At 40.8% G+C, this 19638-nt stretch overlaps 2 protein-coding genes across 6 annotated transcripts in view; one reads left to right on the forward strand and one right to left on the reverse strand.

Moving 5' to 3' along the window:
- LOC104152934 (beta-hexosaminidase subunit beta) overlaps window positions 1-19638 on the forward strand; it is a 19854-nt gene continuing 216 nt past the window's right edge. Inside the window, exons 1-14 of one of the 2 annotated variants that reach the window (XM_068925299.1) lie at window positions 1-524; window positions 786-934; window positions 3731-3796; window positions 4561-4607; window positions 4830-4940; window positions 7424-7525; window positions 9125-9254; window positions 11078-11258; window positions 12355-12441; window positions 13016-13088; window positions 13726-13900; window positions 14943-15033; window positions 15247-15351; window positions 17466-17660. In XM_068925299.1, coding sequence (XP_068781400.1) covers window positions 214-524; window positions 786-934; window positions 3731-3796; window positions 4561-4607; window positions 4830-4940; window positions 7424-7525; window positions 9125-9254; window positions 11078-11258; window positions 12355-12441; window positions 13016-13088; window positions 13726-13900; window positions 14943-15033; window positions 15247-15351; window positions 17466-17529 — 1692 coding nt within the window. In that variant the 5' untranslated portion in view covers window positions 1-213 and the 3' untranslated portion in view covers window positions 17530-17660. Of the gene's footprint in view, window positions 525-785; window positions 935-3730; window positions 3797-4560; window positions 4608-4829; window positions 4941-7423; window positions 7526-9124; window positions 9255-11077; window positions 11259-12354; window positions 12442-13015; window positions 13089-13725; window positions 13901-14942; window positions 15034-15246; window positions 15352-17465; window positions 17661-19638 lie in introns of those variants that run through there. The other variant, XM_068925300.1, reaches the window with a different exon arrangement.
- The window catches only part of LOC104152932 (GTP dependent ribosome recycling factor mitochondrial 2), a 19417-nt gene continuing 18412 nt past the window's right edge, over window positions 18634-19638 (reverse strand). For all 4 annotated transcript variants that reach the window (XM_009688525.2, XM_009688524.2, XM_009688526.2 and 1 more), the window contains exons 21-22: window positions 19395-19577; window positions 18634-18826 (exon numbers count right to left, since the gene is read on the reverse strand). In XM_009688525.2, the coding sequence (XP_009686820.2) occupies window positions 18698-18826; window positions 19395-19577 (312 nt within the window). In that variant the 3' untranslated portion in view covers window positions 18634-18697. The remainder of the gene's footprint in view (window positions 18827-19394; window positions 19578-19638) is intronic.

The following is a 19638-nucleotide window of genomic DNA, read 5'->3' on the forward strand; positions in this document are numbered from 1 at the left end:
GCGGCCGTCGAGCGGCGGGCGCGCGGCCGTTGGGAGGGGCTCTCCTCAGGCGCGGCCGTTGAGCGGCGGGCGCGCGGCCGTTGGGGGGCGGGCGCTCCTCAGGCGCGCTGAGAGGATCGAGGCGTGGCCCGCCCTTGCCGGTCCCGTGATGGCGGAGGCGGGGCTGGGCGGTGGGTTGGCCGGCCGCCCGCTGGCTGCCGCCGCCGTAGTACTATGGGCAGAGCCATGGGGCTAGCTGGGCTCCTCGTGGGGCTGTTCCTCGTCTCCGCCGTGCTCGTGGGCACTAGCCTTCGCCATGGCGCCCCGCGGGCCGAGGCTGAGCCCGAGCTCGAGCCCGAGCTGGAGGTGGCCGAATGGGACCCGGCCTCGGGCGCCTTCCCCGAGGACTCGCTGTGGCCGCTGCCGCAGTCGCTCCGCACGTCCTCCCGCCAGCTCCAGCTGGCCCCGGACCGCTTCCAGATGGTGCACGGGGCCGGCTCCTCGGCAGGGCCGGCCTGCGCCCTCCTGCAGGACGCCTTCCGCAGGTGAGGCCCGGCAGTCGCCCGGGCTGCCGCCCAGGCGCCGGGGTGAGGCTGCCAGCGGCGGCGGCCCGCGGGTGGGGGCAGCCGGGGAGGGGGCGGCGGAGCGGGAGCGCTGTGCGGGGTTTCCACGGCGTGGCCCGGTGAGGGCATCAGGTTGGCACTGGGGCAGGGAGAGGTCGGCCCCTATCTCCGGAGTGCCCCGTGCGGCCGGGGCGGCGGGAGCAGTTAGCTGAGAGCCTCGCGGTGCCTGTGCTTCCCTGGCAGGTATTACGAGTACATGTTCGGGTACTCCCGGTGGCGACATCGGGGTCGAAAAGGGCTCGCCGAGCCGGAGTTAGCGCAGCTGCAGGTGGTGATCGCCTCTTCGGAGCCCGGCTGCAACGGCTACCCGCAGGTGGCGTCCAGCGAGGCCTGTGAGTATCGCGCCGGCGGGGGGCTCGCAGTACAAAACGCGGCGGTTTATATTAGGTCTGTTGCTGGCGGGTGTTTTTCCCTTTTCCTCCAGTCCACGGCTTATATAACGTATAGGCCTCTCATCGTTAGTGCTTGTTCTCCCGATCACATTTGCAATATAAAAGTCATCAACTTTTTAAAGGATTGGGAAATAACTGGCTCACTGAAGCTCTTTAAAACACTTCACAACAGTGACAACCAGAAGCAAATTCTTGCTTTTACATTTGTGGTGAAACTTTACCCATAGCGAATGATGAAGTCGTTTAGAAACGCAATCTATGACTTCCTCAGTTTAAATAGCATATGCCTGCTGCTATCCTTTCTAATAACTATCATTAAGAATCACAGGTATAGTGCTGTACTGTATCTAACTATGGGTGATTGGATCTGTAAGTAGTCAGATCATCCTTTCTTTTAGTAATTGAAGGGTGTTGAATGAAGGCTGGCTTTGCTTATTCATCCACTCTCCCTTGAAATAACTACATTTGAAATAAAGCAGTCTACACTGACTTATGTACTTGGCTTCTGTTTTCCAAGAAAAACAGGATGTGTTCGTTGAAGTTCTTGTCATTCCTCTTGCAGTATTTATAAATCCTTGTTCATTCTGTCAATAGGTATGAGGAAAAAAGGTTTAAAAACATGATGGTTATATCAGAGTTGTTCTGTTAGGCTTCTTTAGTTCCATGACTAAAGCCGAGACTGGAGAAATACTCTAAAATCGAATCCTAATTACCAGAGAAGTCTCATAACTCAAATAAAGATGAGTTGAGATAATAGTGCTTATTATCTGGGGAAGTTAACACAGAATGAGAAGTCAATTCATTTAATTCTGTCTTGAGACAATCTTATAGGTCTGTACTAGTTGAGGCAGTTGTATCAAGGATATGCATCCTTAGAAAAAGATCCCTTAAATCTGAAGTCATGCTTCTGCAGCAGAAGTCAAATAACTTCTTGATTTTTCAAATTTTCTCAGTCCTTTTGGTACATGTAGCCAAGTAGTGCAATATTGTATGCAAGCTTATCATACATTAAAATACAAAAAGAGATATAGCAGTAAATTGATGATTTAGAATTTCTTTACCATGATAGCTTTTATATTGTTTCACTACTAGTGAACTTTGAACTGGTTTGTGAACTTCAGATTTTAACCAAAGCTAATTCTTTTCTGACGGGGAATCTGTCAGATCATGTGATTTTTTTTTTAAGTTGCATTCTTTGTAACAGTCAGAGTTTCTTCCTCTGCTATAGGAAAGCTATTTCCTATTACACAACACAGAGGGTTGTTGTTTTTGTTTTTGTTTTAGTGTAGTAAGATGAGTTCTCCAAATTTCAGCAAGGATTTAACTCTCTAGTTTTCATGGGATGGCTTGTTCAGGGAACAATGTTGAACTATGTGGTTGTTATTCACCTGCTGGATAGCAAGTTTGGCTCCATATCTTAACAGAGACAACATGGGTCAGTCACTGGAGTGATTCTATAGCAAGAATATTGGATACCTATGAAAAGTACAAGTTATCTGCCCTTCTACCTACTGGCTTCTTTGCCCCTTTGTGTAAAAGGTTCCATACAGCTATACAAAACTTGTTATGCTGCATTCATTTAAGGTATGATACGTGCTCAGGAAAAAACTGCTGGCTTAGAAGCAAATTCCTGACCAGAACTACAATTTATGACTAAAGGATCCATGGAGATTGTGATCCTGTTCCAGGGTCTCTGTTTCTTAGCCAGAACTTCCAGTGTACACAGAAAAGTCTGCTTAGGTTAAAATGGCAGCTTGAGAGCCTGAATGGCTTTCTCCAGTAGTTTAGTCAAATGTTTGTACTGTATAATTTATAACTAACTTATTTCTTACTGAGGTATATTCAACAAATTATCATGCAGTAATTTACCCCTCTCTAATGTTTCCCTCTCTCTGTTTTAAACGCACGACTCTGGTCAATTTATTATTGCTGTGATGTTTAAATATACTATATCTCTCTGGGGATTTTTTTTAAACCAACATTTAAAAGATAACCTGTTTCTTTACTAAAACTTACTGAACCATTTAAAAAAGAAAAACAGAGTGACTTGAGCTTTGTTTTTTTTCTAGCACTTTGTGGTCAATGAAACTTCTTCAAATTTAAGGAGGATTATTACAGATCCCTTCAGATATCATTTACTTTTATTCCTCCGTCAACGTATTCTCTACCTACACATCCTCACCAGATGGTGGTTTGATTTTTTTTTTTTGCCCCCTCCCCCCACCCCCCAATAATTGGACCTTTATAATAAGCACCAAATAATATTACTTGACAAACTACATGTCTAAAAAATATGTAAACACAAAGTATATAAAAGGAAGGTAAAAGGGGAAATAAACTTTTGTGGTTAGGTCTGGCTTAGTTACGCAGCCCTCATCGCCTATATATGAAATACAAAAATGACATTTGATATGCTTTAAATCACTTGGGCTAAACTAGGCTGGAATTCTGGCCTTGTGTGTGATATTCACCACTCACATTATTAAGCGCCATATTTGCTTTATCGTCTTACTGATTAACTGTTGACTCTCGGACAATAGCTTGCAGTATTTCAGGAACACAAAAACAAATGCTAGATAGCTGCACAGCATTACCGTTAAAAACAGTGTTGGTTAGAATTGAAAAATACTACAAGAAGAGGGAGAAACTGAACTTGAGGAGTCTTTTAATGCCTTTTAGCAGTCGTCTTGTCATTCCATGCTTTCTTGAGGAATAGCTGCTGCTTCTTTTCTTTAGATCATTTAACCATAACTGAGCCTGTGGCTGTACTGAAAGCAGACGAGGTATGGGGTGCTTTAAGAGGTAAGCTAATACTTTTCATATGGAGCTGTTTGTTCTGACCTTATGTGACAGGCTAAGAAGCAGCTGATCCCTGAGCCTTGCTCTCATTCCGTCCTTCATGAGAAGAAAATTTGGGCAGATGGGCCAAAGGGTTTCAAGACGTGTGCTGGCCAGACCTTCAGTCCAGATGCTCAGCAGCCCAGCTCCAGTGGCACACCATAAGTGCACTCTTGCTGTGCTTGAAATATCCAGCTTCTATCTGGATAGGCAACCAAATTTTTGGTGCTAAAAAACCCTCTGATCTGCACTGTAGACAAATTATTCTCTAACTGCACCTAAGAGCTGAATGTACTGAACATGTCACCAACAAGATTATAATGAAGTTTGTCTGCTGTTCTTTTTGGAAGACGAATGTTATCTAAACTAGTAAATTTTTCATGCTGAATTAGAAACTTCACCAGTTCCAGAAATGGCAGGAATACACGCATGACAACACTAGGCATGCATGCGTTCCTCTCTGTTCTATTTAAGGGTTAATTTGGTACAGCTGAGCAGTAGTGATACAATTTAGTACTCTTTCTATAACAGAGTTCTCTCTCACAGTACATCATTAAATGTGATCTTTGAGCAACTAAGGAGACTGTGGTGAAGAGAAAGAAACTAAGCTACAAAGCATTCTTTCTAGCTGTGCAAATGCCCATAAATAGTTATGGTCCTGTTTTTAACTGAAGTTTTAAGGACAAGTACTGGATTGTGCTCCAAATCCATTTCTTGGATGTTTTCAGGTTTGGAAACCTTCAGCCAGTTGGTTCATGAAGATGATTACGGAAGTGTGAGTATAGCTATTAACTGAAAACACAGACCTGATAGCCCTCAGCCGCATTCTCTATTAGGTGCTCTTCTAGAAACAGTAGATCTTCTGCTAGTCTCCTTGGCTGTTTTTCCAGAATACTGTCTTTGGAATGCTGCTAACACACTGAAAAGTCAATGTATTTCCTGTTTGTAATGATGAACGTACAATGGGAATTCTAATTTTTAAATCTCATTCTCGTAGTTTCTTGTCAATGCATCTGAGATCTACGACTTCCCAAGATTTGCACACAGAGGAATTTTGCTTGATACTTCAAGGCATTATTTACCGTTGAAATCTATTCTTACAAACCTGGTAGGTGGACAATTTTGTATCATTAATAATAAAGGCTTTTTGGTTTTGTATTTTCCACCCTGAAATATTAGCAATAGATGTTGATTTCAAAGGAAAACCTGTTTCCTCTGACTGACCTCTAAAAGGACAGAGTGAATTATGCTAAGAGGACGTCAGAGCCTATGCTGGAGAGGAATCGAGATCCTGAGTGGGCAGAGGCAGTGGTTAGTGAATCTGTGAAGGAGAGTGGGATTTATGGCACCTTGAATTTTCAGCATTTTCTGTTGGCTAGACCAGCTCCATGCATTTCTCAGAAGCACATTCTGAGACATCTGACTGTCGATGTGCAATACTGGGAAGGCCCTACAAGTCCTGGACTAAGCTCCTACGATCACAGGAAAACTCCAGTCACTTCTATAACTAGGCTTTGGTGTTCCTTTCTTATGTAGATTAGGTTGCTCAGATCAATTCAGTAACAAAGTAGAGAGGGGAGATTCCAAGGTGTTCATGATTTTCATGTTCACGAATTTCTTTCACTTCCTGCGCCGTGCCCCTGGAAAGAAAGAACTGGGGGGGATAAGCTCTCTTTTAAGAGCTTACTAAGGACTAAGCTTACTTAGAGCACCCTAAGAATTGTATGCTCCCACCTTGAACAGACTGCAAGATGAGGAATTTGATCATAGCACCTGGAGCTGTGGGGTTTGGGTGTTTTTTTTTTTTTTTTCCTGCCCTTTTCGCCTGTTAAAACCCTGGTAGCAGGGCTTATTTGGTGGGATGAAATTAGAGGAGCCTTTGAACAGGAGGGAACATGCAGTTTCCTGTCGTGTCTCTGTGCTGCTTTTTCCAAGAGAAACCATGTTTTTAGATGCTTCCCTTTCATGTTTCAGGACTTAGCAGAGCAGACTTGAGATGGGCATGGAGGGAGCATAGGTAAAACTAGCCTTTATTTTTGAGGTCATCCTTGAACTACGTGCTTAGAGCTATACTGGGACTTTCACCTCTGTGGGTATTTGACTGCTTGTATTTACCTTTAGGATCAGTCTCTGCTTAGCAAGTAGTGTTTGTGCAAGCAGTCATTTACAACTGAGAATGCTCCAACAGCTCAAGTAGTTCCTGTGTCAATATTTGTTGTCGTCTTTAAAAGAGCAGAAATCTGTCCAAGGCTAACTTTTGAGACTTGTGTTCCTAACCTTTTTTGTATATCTGTAACTGTTGCTTGTCTAGGGTTTTTTCCTTAAATTATTTCTGTGGCTCTAATGCTTCCCCAGAGCTGTTTTATGCCCTTTTGCTGGTCTAAAAACAAGTGCACCTTTCCTCCCACCTTTGTGCCTGCTTGAATCCAGCCTAACCTAATAAAAAGCAGCAGTAATCCCTTCACTGACATGTGGTAATTAGATGCTTAAGGCAGCAGTTTAAGTACATTTCCTGTTCGTATCTAACTGCTGTACTGTAAAAGGGCAGGCACTGTCTCGGGTAAGGGCACAGAAAAGAAGGTCAGGAGGTATAATTTTCCATGTGGAAAGATAGTATTTGCTGAAGCGCATGTAGATAATTGGTAATTAATACTTCTGCTTGTCTAGCAAAGCAGATGAGAGAATTTTGGAGAACAGACAAAGTATAAAGCTTCCTTTGGATTAGGGAAGAGTTCCCTAAAAAGATTTTGTTACTTCTTTAAATACAGTTCAATGAAAAGAGGAGAAGAAGAAAAAAAAAAAAAGAATGATGGCAAGCAACTGGCAACTGTCTTGCTGTTACTTAGTCCAGAATTACGTAGAGAACACTCACTCCCTCCATTCCCACTGCAGAACACTCCTACAGACTCTAAAAGAAACTTGTATAACTTAGGATACATGTTTAACCGTCCCGTTTGAGTCATGATTTTGTAATAAACGTGTTAACATTTATCTTGATTATGTATAGTGGACAGAGGGGAAGTATTGACACTATTAAAAGAAAAGAACACCACTGTCTTCTGAGGGGGGAAGTGCATAGTTTATTTTATATGCATTGAAATGGATTCTGGAGAAGTCACTAACTGATAAGGATGTCCTGGGGGGAATCTCTCGTGCTGTTTAGTTTTCAAGTCTGAAGTCTTTAGATAGAAAAGCATAAACAGTGAAACAGTTGGTGGCACACAGAGAATTACTCAGACGTGTTGTGAAGTGGAAGAAGAACTTAAAGCAGTTTGTTATCTACCACCAGTTTAGCATGATCAGATCAACTGCTTGTTGACAGGAGCGGAGCAAATAGACAACCGAGAAAAGGAACAGTAATATGAACAGGTTGGTGCGTTTTGGTGTATGCTTCTAGGATTCAGTGAGAAGCCTGGTACACTTGGGTTGGTTGGTTTGTTTTTTTTAATTGTTTGTTGCTTTAGGCCTGCAGGATGCTATCGTGAAATAGTGGAAATTTCCAACTAGTACTGGGACAAGAGCACCTTTTTTGCATGGGTTTTCTGTGGGAGTGAAGTGCTTAACTAGACTGTATTGCATCGTGTTTTACAGGATGCCATGGCTTTTAATAAATTCAATGTTCTCCACTGGCACATAGTAGATGATCAGTCATTCCCTTACCAGAGCGTCTATTTCCCTGAGTTGAGTAACAAGGTGAGTAAATATCATTGCAACAGGGTGGGCAGAACTCTGGCACATATTTTCTGAAAATAAAATACAGACATGAGAGCACTACAAATGGAATAAACCTGTCTTGGCTGATTGTGAAACAGTACCAAAGGACCACTAAGCACCAGCAGATCCACACTTAAGATCCTGCCTGAGGGTCTGCTTGGACCATGTTTAGGTATTTCTTGGTGGATGCATGGTCATTACCTTACTAACTCTACAACTCGGATGTGATAGTGATTCCCAGTGTTTGCAGACCTTCAAGCAATAATGCTGTGCAAATAGCTTCTTGTGGTAAATACTAGTTCGATCTCTGTGTTTTTGTTTTGTTTTTTTTAACTCTTACACTTATTGCAGTGGCAGGAAACCTAACAAAATTTCTCATCAGCCATAGGTTTAGAACCACTGCAATAATATTTTTGCTCTTTCTGAGATCTAGTTAACTTACACAACACTTACGTAAGAAGTCCAAACATGAGATGATGTTTCCTAAAACAAGTGCAGTGTAACGTACCTCTTTACTGCTTGATTCACAATAGATCTTCCTAATTAATGAAAACTATCAGGAGGTTCTTGTTCAATCACGTAGTAGCCAAATCAAAGCACTAATAATTAAGCAGACAGCCTACGCACAAGATTGATGATTTTGTTTTAAAGTGCTTGTTAGAATTTGACCTTCATATAAAAGCTATATAGGCAGTGCTTAAAGCAGATGCCATGAAGAATTTAAAAATCAAAGTCTGTGAATGCCAGATGATGCAGTCAGATTAGCTGTCCTAGTAATGGCTTAAGTAGGCTTCTGTTCTATTGCACACTGACAGCTGGGGAGAGAGAGATGTCCTTTGGCTGAGTAACCTTCTTTTAAAAGGCTGCTGCTTTGCACTTTTTTTCCTTTCTTTTTTAAGTAATTCAACTGTGGAAGCAGTTTCCAGACAAATGCTATTTATCGCGAGGAGTCATGATACTTTTCTTTTGCAGTTTTGCTCTTTGGTGAGCATCTGTTCCACCAAACTGTAGAAATGTGGGTCATTTGTCATGTTTCTGTTGGCTGTGTGGAAGTGCAATAATGCTCAAATTCAGCCTCACAAGGCAAACGTGTCCTGATGCCAAATTAGGTGTTATATCAAAACTGACACGCAGAGGTGTCATGTGAAGAAGCCATTTTTTCCTGACTTGACTTTTTCCACTAGTCTTGTATGTCACGTAGCAACAAGGGTCCTCTATTTCAGAACTAGCGGTGCAAAGGTGGAGTGGAAAACTAACTTGCCTCTGTGCCGAATATTTGAAAAACATATCTGTAAATAATCTGATGGAATAGAAACTAGCCTTTCTATTTTCTTCTGTAAATGACTGTGAGCCAGGGAAGGAAGAAAGACCGCCTCAGATTTACTTTAGTGTGAAAAGCTGGTTCTTTTTTCACTAGTCATCCAAAAAGTTTTGTCCGTGTAGTTGCACATGTGATAAGCTAGAAAAGGTCAATTTGTAAAATTGCTCTCTGATCTAAAGTATAACACTTTAATCCCAATTTTGTGAGGTGCTGGTATAACATCTTGTAAACTGTCTCTAAATGTGAACACTTCACAGGGAGCTTACTCCTATAACCACATCTATACTCCTACTGACGTCCATCTGGTGATTGAGTATGCCCGGTTAAGAGGCATTAGAGTTATCCCAGAGTTTGATACCCCAGGACACACGCAGTCTTGGGGAAAAGGTATGTCCAAGAAAGTATTAATGGTTAAAAGATTGCAGCATAATATTGCTATATAAAAGCAACCGCTTTTGCTAAGAGCGCTCCTTGAAAGGGCTTTGAAAGGCTCTTGCTAAGTGGTAAGCAAGGGAAAGAATCAGTGATGGTGATGACCGTCACATGTTGGAAGAACTAAAGTGAATGGAGGAAACTGAGACTGAGCAGTTATTTCCTGTGATGGATGTGTGTGCAAAGGCAGATATGTATTCCTCTGTCTGCCTTAGACTTCATATATCATTATCACACCATCCAGTCGTCTTGAATTTAGAGTAATAAGGCAATGGCTGGACGTAGTGAGCTATTCTCTTCAGAGCAGAGATTTCTCCTTTAGGAAGGTTCTTATAAAGTGCTTGGTGTTTCTTTCTATTAGTACAGTGATATTCTGCCAATGTACAGAACACAGCAAAACTGGACACTTCCTTTGCTCTCGATCTTCTGGATTTGAGAGAAAAATATATGTAATTTTTTTTATAGACACGACTTTCATAATTCAATTGCTGGGTTTTTTACATAAAGTCAAGGACCAGGGATCCTTGTGCCTTAATTCAGAAGGGGAATAGATGCATGGACTGTTATTCCACTGAAGTTAACCTAAGACATTGTTAGCTAAACTGGAAATAGCAAAAATTTTCTGGTCCCGGGTAGCGTTAGCTTTAGCCACAGGATGAGTCTTGTACTCTGCTGGTGGGGATGTAGCTGTAGAATGTTAGATGTTCAGGCTCTTTCTCACTAATTTTAGATGAGGAGGAAAGGAACAATACAAAAGCTAAGTTTGCTAAGCACTCCTTCTAAATCCTTTGTCTCATCTAGTCTCTGCTCTTATGAGGCATTAACAAAATCCAGTGCCTTGCCCAGTGACATGTGGATGACTGACTGACCTACAATCAGATAAGAGCAAGATTTAGCTCTCTAGCCTAGAATCAGCTGTTCCCGATTGCTTCTTGTATTACAGCTTTTTGTACGTAAAGGACTGCAGCCAATCCTGGGTTTGGCTATGGACCTGGGAGCTGTAGCTACGCTTTGCCTGCATTCAAATTCAAGATGTGGGGGAGAGGCCTGAAAACAAGCATGGAGGGTGGGCGAGGCAACAGATGTACCACTAGGGCCCTGTTCTGGGGAATGTGCTTGGAGCAGGGACCACAAAGAGTTGGCGTCTGGCTATGGGAAGCTGCTGCTGCAATCATATTTTACCAAGTAAATAGACCTTGGGAATCTCCAGCCTACACTTAAACTTTTTCCTATTTTGTTATCCTGTCTCAAGTTGCTTCAGATAGCCTGACTCCAGAACTAATGGTTGGTTTTGATTTTTTTGTCTAGCCTTCCTTTCTTGTGTAGAGGTAATTTCCTAGCAGACTGGGGTGAGACATCTGCCTTGAGCCAAATACCTCCTGCCTACTTATGTGCTAGAAAAGCAGGGTAATAAAAAGAGAAAAGATAATGAGCATGTGCTCAGGAGGCCTGTTTGGCTTCCTTCCTACATCCATTAAAGCCTTCCCATTCAAGTAGTCATCCAGAAGTTGTTTTCCAGGTAGTGACATGTTCCATAAATTAGTGTTTTAAAATCACAAATCTAAAAGCTAGAGTCCTAATTTCTGGTTAGAAGGGTGTGTTCTCCGGCCTTGGGCAAGTTGTTGTTTTCACCTTTCCTCTATTTCATTGTACCTAGAATAGACCAGCACTTAAGTGATGAATATCAACCGCTGTAATATGAGTAACTATGTCTTCCTGATAGCAAAGTTAGCACAACAACACAGAACTGAATATCCTATATTAATTGTTTCCATTAGGTCAAAAAGATCTTCTCACCCCTTGTTACAGTGGAAAGCAGCCAAGTGGGTCCTTTGGACCTGTAAATCCCATTTTGAATACAACTTATGACTTCATGACTAAATTCTTCAAAGAAATCAGCAGTGTATTTCCTGATGACTACATTCACCTGGGAGGAGATGAAGTGAGCTTCGCTTGTTGGTATGGTGACAGTTCAAAGAATAAATGTCTAGTGTCTCTTAAACTTGCCTAACTCCAGCAATTATGGTGCTCAGTTGGGTAAGACGGTTTTCTCTGCTTAACCCAAAGATCTCTTCCACTCCTTCTATAACAATTTATTGGCAGAGCGTTTGTGACCTTAAACAAGCAAGTATTGTGGGAGTTAAACTGTTGTGCAGAATTTTGTTTTGACCAAGTTTCACAAATATTTAGGGAGAGGGTTTCTGTATGAAAACTAACCTGGCAGGAAAAAGAACCAGTATGGAAGAAAAGTACTATATAAGATAATTAATATTTAAATGCTGTAGGATAAATGAAAAGCAGTCCTTTTCCTTAGAGTTCTGACTTCCAGAAAATCTGTTAACCTTAAGAATTACAGTAGACTCTTGTGTGCTTGTATTAAAAGCAATGGCACGTATTAATACAGTTCTTCAAGTGGTTGTGGATGTTGCATAGTTTGGAGTCTCTCTGCTAGAGCAACTAATGATACAGAATTTGGATCTGATCTAATAAGATTAATATTCAATTTGGTCTAGTTAATATTTATGCATTCTTTTGAAATATCAGATCTGAACACTCAGAATTTACTTTAACTTTTAAAAGCAACGATAAGTCCTGACAAATGCGTTATCACAAAGTGTTGGTTTGGTTTTGGGGCGTTTTCCCAAGCTCGCTCCTTGATGTCACCCCAGCAGATCCCCTGGCTATGGCTGCTCAGTTTCCAGGCCTGCTGGCAATCTTCCCGCTAAATTGCAGAAGAGCCAGGAACCCCTCAGCTTTTAGGAGCCTGAGACAGCCTGCCAGAGACTGCTTCAGAACAGGGTCTCCCAATAGCTTTCCCAGGAAACTAGGACTCCTGGCTTTGTTTCAAATCAAGATGAAACACAGTTTTAGAGTAAGCAAACCATGTATCCTGCTGTCTTTGCTCTGTTGTGCATTCCAGGTGGGAGCAAGCCTAAGGCATCAGCTAGTGTTCTGCAGTCAGCAGCCTCTTGCTGCATAGGTGAAACTAGCTGGAAAATCTACTTTAAAACAAAAGTGATGTTCTTTTTTGACTTAGTTTATTATTATTCTTAAGGAAATCTAACCCTGAAGTGAAAGAGTTCATGAAGAAGCAAGGATTTGGCACTGACTATGCTAAACTGGAATCTTACTATATACAGAAGTAAGTCGTGGGTTTTTTCTTTCTTTCTGCCCAGCTTTCCGCGCCATTTGGGAGGCTTGCTGGAGTTCAGATACTGAAACTCTTTTAAGTTAGACTGATCTGGTTTCACAAAGTCCCATGTATTGGGGACTACCCACTTTTTCCTTTTAATACACTGAATGTGAAGTTCTTTAAAATGTGGGATGGAAGCAAATGTTGGCCAGTTCTAAGCACGCTCTGAATGTATGGCATTTCTTAAACCAAGTACCTGCTATCATGTCAATACAAGGGAAAGGCCCAAGGTTTTAATAGCCGTGTGTTTCTCTCGTTGTTCTTAAACAAAACAGATTTTGCTGCCTCTAGAAGCTCCTAGCTGAAGTTCTGAATCTCAGTTTTTGTTACTGCAGCTGCATGGGAGAAGACCTCTTCCAGACAGTGCTCTGAGGAACAAAAAACATAAAACCTTGGTTTCTTTTGGTCCCTTCTGCAGCACTGGGGAGGGCCTGGTGTGTGTTAGTGTAGAAATAAGCCCTTTCATGTGTCTGTACTGAACTCACGAACAATCACAAACCATGATATCATTTCTAAATTCTAGGATTTTGGACGTTGTTTCCTCCTATAACAAGGGATACATGGTCTGGCAAGAAGTGTTTGATAATAAAGCACAGGTAAGATAGGGAAAGAAACAAGATACTCTTCCTTAACAGCACAGTATTGTGGGAGGCTTTCAAAATGCACTGTTAAGCAGTATATTATGTGTCTTAAGAGTTAAAGCAAGTCTGCTGGCTTTAGCAGGACAACACAAGTAAGCCTTCCCAGGTGTGGGGCCTAACTTGAAACTACCATCTTATCGAACAGGTAAAATAGGTGGAACAAGAATGTCAGGGTTTAAGATTTTTGTAAAGGTGAAAGCAGATACTATAACACACTTCAGGACACCAAAGTAGAGGAGGGAAGCTTCTGTGTATTTCTGTATTTTAAAATTTCTCATATAACTCTGCATCTGGATCAGTAATACCAGGTGCTTGAAGTCTGAGCTGTTCACAGATCACTGATGCATATGAGACTCTAGGCATTAACTGTCTGTAATATAATCTAGGCTTCACTGTAGGATGAACTCTGTTTAAAACCAACAAAGTGATGATCAGCTTGAGATTTGGAAGAAAGCAATTGCCAAAAGGTAGCTGCTGAAGTGCTCCTCTTTGAGAATAAAATACACTCCTCAGTTTTAAAAATCCATCATTCTTTTTCCCAGTAATAGCAAATAGGATTCTTTCAAGTTAATTTTTCTCCTCCTCTTTCTAGCTAAAACCAGACACTGTAATTGAAGTGTGGATGGGAAACAACTACGTTCAAGAACTGAGCAATGTCACAGAAGCAGGGTTCACTGCTATCCTTGCAGCTCCCTGGTACTTAGACTACATTAGTTATGGGCAGGACTGGAAGAAATACTACAGTGTTGAACCACTTAACTTCCTGGGTTTGTTTATTATCCTTTTTATATGTCTGTTGTGTGCATTAAAGTCTTTGGTTCATAATAAGGTGTAAATGGAAAGAATAAGGTTATTTAGAGATGACATGCTGTAACTATGAACAGAGAGACTGTAATCAAAGGACTAATGTCCAATAGAACTGTGAAAATGTGCAACTTTCCAGCTGTCACAAGAAAGTGTTACATACCTTCCTTGAGCATCAGCACGAGTGCTTGTGTGTGAGACAGGATGCTGGACTGGCTGGACAGATACCTTATGCATTAGGGTTACAGATGTCCAAAGTGGCTGTTGGTAGACAGTACACCAAAACTTTAAAATGATTTTGAGTAAGTTTAGGTCATATTAGAAAATAGCTGTGGGAGTGGAGAGGGGAGTTTGGTCCCATCCATTCCCAGCAGGAGGAGATGCAAGTGTGCTTTTGTTTTGTTTGACCGAGTAATTCAAGGAATAAATTCCTACCTACAGGAAATCCAGGTTTGCTTCCCTTTTCCCTGGCAAGCCTCAAACTCTACAACTCAAAGCTTCTACGGTATTAGGCTGTTCAAGAAAGACGTGTTCTCTTCCTCTGGCTACAACTGCTACAAACATATCTTATGCTCTTCTTGGCTTTCATTTTTATGTAAAGTATCTCCCTGAGTTGGTTAGGTAGACCAGCTGACTTCAGTAGCTTTTTCAAGGAATGCTGAGTGTGTAATAAAATGACCGGTTACAACCAGGGTTGAAATCTCCAATCAAAAATGTTTAAAGGCAGGGGCATGTCTTCAGAGGATGAAGATTAAAAATTATTTCTACCAAAGAAAGGAACATTTTGCAGAAAGCTTGGGTTCTCTGGGCAAATGGTATGATAATTCAGTAACAAGACTAACAAAACATTAATTGAGTGCTCAGGATAGGTTGTTTTTTTTTTTTAGATATGATAAAGTAAACATCAACTAAACAGCAATACTTTAAAAGTGTTCAAGAATGAAATTTATAATATGCTCATTTTCTGGGCAAATAGCAATTCTAATTTTCTGTCCTTGAATACAGGATCTGAAAAGCAGAAACAACTTGTAATAGGTGGAGAAGCCTGCCTGTGGGGGGAATTTGTGGATGCAACCAACCTCACACCAAGACTATGGTATGAACTTCTCCGTCTTTAGATTTTTAGAAAGCTAGCTACAATGAGTAAGAATTAATCCAACAGTACTTTGTTAGCAGTGGTATTGTTCTGATACTGATAATAAACCACTATACAAATTGTTGCTTCTGGACATGAGAGTGGGTATTAAAAACTTTAATCCATTTTTGGTAACAGCATATGCCTGCTTTAAAACTCAGTATGCTTTTACAGGCCTCGTGCAAGTGCTGTAGGGGAAAGACTCTGGAGCAGCAGGAACGTGACTGACTTAAAGGATGCTTATAAAAGGCTATCTAATCATCGATGCCGCATGCTCAGGTAAGATTAATAGTGCTAGTAAAGCTTGGTGCTCATGCCTTAGAACCACTGGAGTTCAAGTACAGGCCTAAATTGCTGGCCCAGAATTGAACTAACAACCTAATCTGACAACGTAAATATCGTCCCATGTGGTCCTCATATCTTCAAAAGAGGAAAAAAGAGATGCATTAAGACAGGACTTCCAAACTTTGCAACTAACACCCTCAGAACCTGTTAATCTTCTTCAGTGAAATACTACAGCTTATCTCTGTCCCTCTTTCCTCTCAAGGAAAAAACGAACATCTTGATTGACTTATTTCATACAATAAAGGGTGTGTGGGAGGAGTGCAGACGGAAAAAGCAGACTGCATTTTTTAAATATTATGAAAATTAAAGAGCTGCAGCAGGCAATCAAATGCAGCTTCTTGCATGGCAGGTGAACTTGAGGAAGCTATTCTTTCAGGTTTTGCCTTAGTGTGGAGTCTGAGGGGTGAATGAGGAACCCTGGTGAATTAAGTTTTATTTACAGCTACTATAAACTCAGTTCATGACTGATTCTACTGATTCTTGTCTGCATGTTTTTCCCCAAAAGCTGCCTAAAGAGTTACTGCTTACTGCTAGTGCATCTTCTACAACTATGCATAGACAAAGATAGCAGAGTTTGCAAGACTCTGACAAGAGAATGTTAAGTGTAGATTAACAAGAGAATGTTAATTGTAGATTCTGGTTAGTAACTCATGCCGTTAGTCCTCGAGGTAGCATTGTAAAATGAGTTATTTCGAGGCCTTAAGTCCAAGTCTGACTCTTTTAAAAAAGTATACAGCCACAGAGATGTTCAGGTTTTCCCTAACGCTGTCAAAGCTGCACTACAGCAAGAATGGAACATGCCAATTTAACTTCTTTATGGAAGTTTATGACAAATCACAGAAAAATACCAACTAACTGCGGGAAGAAGGATTTCAAGGTACAAAACTCGAGCAGTCTGCTCAAGCTCCTGTAGGTGGCTAAGGTCATCTCTCTCTCAGCGTGACTACATGTCTGAATTACCAACTTCTAGCCTAGAGTATAAAAGCTAGCTTTTAAATAAAATAATCAAGCTAAAAAGGAGCTGAGACACTAAACATACATATGTTTTAATTGACTTTTTTGGTTAATTTCAAGCTGGCTTTAAAGAGTACTATAGGAAACTACTGTTATACCTGAACTGGGTTAGCTCCTTCATTTATGAGAATAGATGCATTAAAGGCGAATTAGCAAATACAGGTTAAAAACAAGATTAAGAAGTGATGTCCTATCACTTAACAAGATAATGCTTTTCTTGATGAGGCTTAAAAGAAGAATGCTTACAAAACTGAACAATCAAGTGTTCGCTGGCAGTGCCCTCTGAGATTAAGGTTTAACTAAGCCATGAAGGAGGGGGTAGCTGCTATTCCTGGACCTGGTTAGCCACTGTTGCATTTCCATCTTCTCTACCTTAATGCTGGCACTTGTGCTTCTACTGATGTACAGGGAGCTGATCCAGATGACTGTAGCTGCTTGCTCAGGTAGTGCTAGCAAAAGAGCTAAGGAAAGCAGGGACAGAATAAAGACTACTCCCCTGCACTCCCCCCCCCCTTTTTTTTTTTTTAAATGAAGTACTTCAGGTGCTCAGACCATGCCTTAGAACAGCTTTGCTGGCATAGAAACTCATGTGGAACAAGTCCTGTTATGACACATTCTAGGTCAATAAAAGGACATGTACACCTCAAAAGCATTCCCTTGATGTGGGCTTTAAACCAGAAAAAAATACTAGAGAAACCATTCCATTTCAATAGATGAACTAAGCATTCTTTGGAGCTGCAGTTGTATTGCCTTTTATATTTGCAGCCTCCCATCAGACTGACAGACTTCACTTTGCATGAATAGCACAGAGCTGATTTAAGAAACAGTCTATTGGTAAGGTCGTAGTCAGGCCAACGCTCTGTTCTTACCAAAGTTATTACACATAATATATGTATTGACATTTAATATACATGCTAAACCTGTGGCAGTCCTTGCAGGCTGAGGAGCCTTTCCAAGTCCACTCTCTCTTCTTGCCTATACAGCTAGCTAGTTGTGTGATTATACCATATGCCTTAAACTTAATATTTTAACAGCCGTGGGATAGCAGCTGAACCTGTGTTTGTTGGATACTGCACTCATGAAGCAAGAGGGAGGTAACTGCTACAAGGACTTCTACTAAAACAACCTGAAGTGCCTCTGAGGTGGGGCTATGGGTACATGTGGTTTGATATTTAAACTGAGATCTAAAATTTTCAAATTTAAAATAAAAAGTTTATTAATTTGACAAATTCCTGTTGGATAAAAATTGTTTTTTTAAAAAACCTTAAATGATGAGGTTAATTGCATGTCAAGTTTTCATTAGAAACAGGGATTCTTCACTGTGAAATCCTGAAACTCAATACCATTACAGTCAATTACCTAGTCTACTTTCTTCACCCATTAGATAAATTTGAGGGAAAATAAAGACAGTTTGTTCTTTATATTCGAACTACCTTTTTATTTTCAATTGTTTTATCATTCACTGCTTTTCTAAATAAGCATACAACTACAAATCGCAAATGAATTACAAGCTGCAAAACACAGCAAATCAGAACTGTATCATTACACCTTAAATCAAGCACTGCTAAAGGTCAAAAAAAAAAAAGTTTCCCTCCTCCAATGCACTGAGTTGGGAGGCAGGAATTTCTGTTGGGGGAGAACTCTGCATTTCTTCCATTTCTTGAACAGCTCTTACTCAATTTGCAGACGCATCCATTCCACTTATTTGCTAAAGCAAACCCAGGTGAAGGTTACATGCGTTGTCCTAAACTCCCTTTCAAGCTGTCTTCTAACATGTGAGAATACTTACAGTTTAAGATGCTTAATCATATTCTTATATTCTGCTGAAAACAAATCCAGATAGAGACTGGCAAAACTGTTTATTTAGACATAAACTTCACAAACTTTACTCAGTAACTTACTTAAGAAATAGTCTTAATGACACATTAGTATGCACTTATAGAAATGAGCACTAAAAAGGATATGCATCACTCTTCACCGTAGATATCTGTAAGATAATGAACTGTCATAGCAGCAAACGGTGGTTGCATCTCTAGTTCAACTGCTTTGCCTTAGACAGCTGTGCCTGAGTTCACTCAGGCTTCCCTTTCTCTTGGGAACGTTCCCATGGAAGTCAAAAGCACAGTCTGCTCCTGCAGTTGTTAATCTCTCATTTACCATAACCATGTGGTCACAGAAGAACACACTTGGTGCATCGAAACAGTCTTCTGAAAATATTTAATAGGGAGGACAGAACATAACTTTTTTCTTGTACAGAGTAAAGTGATCATACCAACCCCCTCCTTCTCTGAAGGAGCGTGCTTTGCTCGTGACTGTTCAGGGCTTGATAACTGGCTAGCTCCAAAGTGAAGCTTGCTGAGCCAGATGTTAGAGAACGCAGAACTGTTGAGTAGCCCTGGACAAAATGCAGAACACATACAAAGATACTTACTAACGTCAGTCAATTTAGGATATAGGAAAGATTAATTAGCACAGAAAGCTGTTTAGGTCTGAGAGAGTAAGTATATTGCAACATTTCAGCAAGTTAATTTGTTAATATTATTGTATTAAAAGTACAGTAACACCCCCCCCAGCAAACTAATTAATTAATAAATGATCTTTTTAACTAGTTCTCTGTAAAACTAGTTCTACTAGTTTTTACTACTTCTCTGACTTACTATACAATTGAAAACATGCTAGTTTAGCAACCTGAATTAGGCATAAAATACTATTACAATTCATAAGTGTAGTAACCAAGTAACTCTTAACTCCCTGCACCCTCTGGATAGCTTGCTTCAGACCTTCAGTGCAATTAAAACACACTTTAAAATATCTGTTCTAAACTTACTCATACATAACAATGGAAAAGGCTAATGGAAGCCTAATTATTTTTAAGCATAAAGGCAGATTTACCTTTTTATTTTTTTATTAAAAAAAAAAAAACCCTTTTGTTGTCATTTACCATTAACAAGATAACCACATACCATTGTTTCTGCTAGAGGAACAGCAGCAACTACAACTCTGTTATCTTGACGACTCTGGATTTCCTGAATACTGCCTCTCCGCTGCGCAAGGTCAGCAAGTGCCGCGCTGAGATGATCTTCACTCACTGTGATTTCTAGGTTCATAAGGGGCTCCAGTATTTGTATGCTGGCTTTTTTCAAAGCCTATATGAAAGGGAAGGAAAGAGTTATGCTAATTCCTTTTCAGTAACAAATTCACATAGAA

This window comes from Struthio camelus, chromosome W (genome assembly GCF_040807025.1).
Source record: "Struthio camelus isolate bStrCam1 chromosome W, bStrCam1.hap1, whole genome shotgun sequence".
Taxonomy (NCBI): domain Eukaryota; kingdom Metazoa; phylum Chordata; class Aves; order Struthioniformes; family Struthionidae; genus Struthio; species Struthio camelus.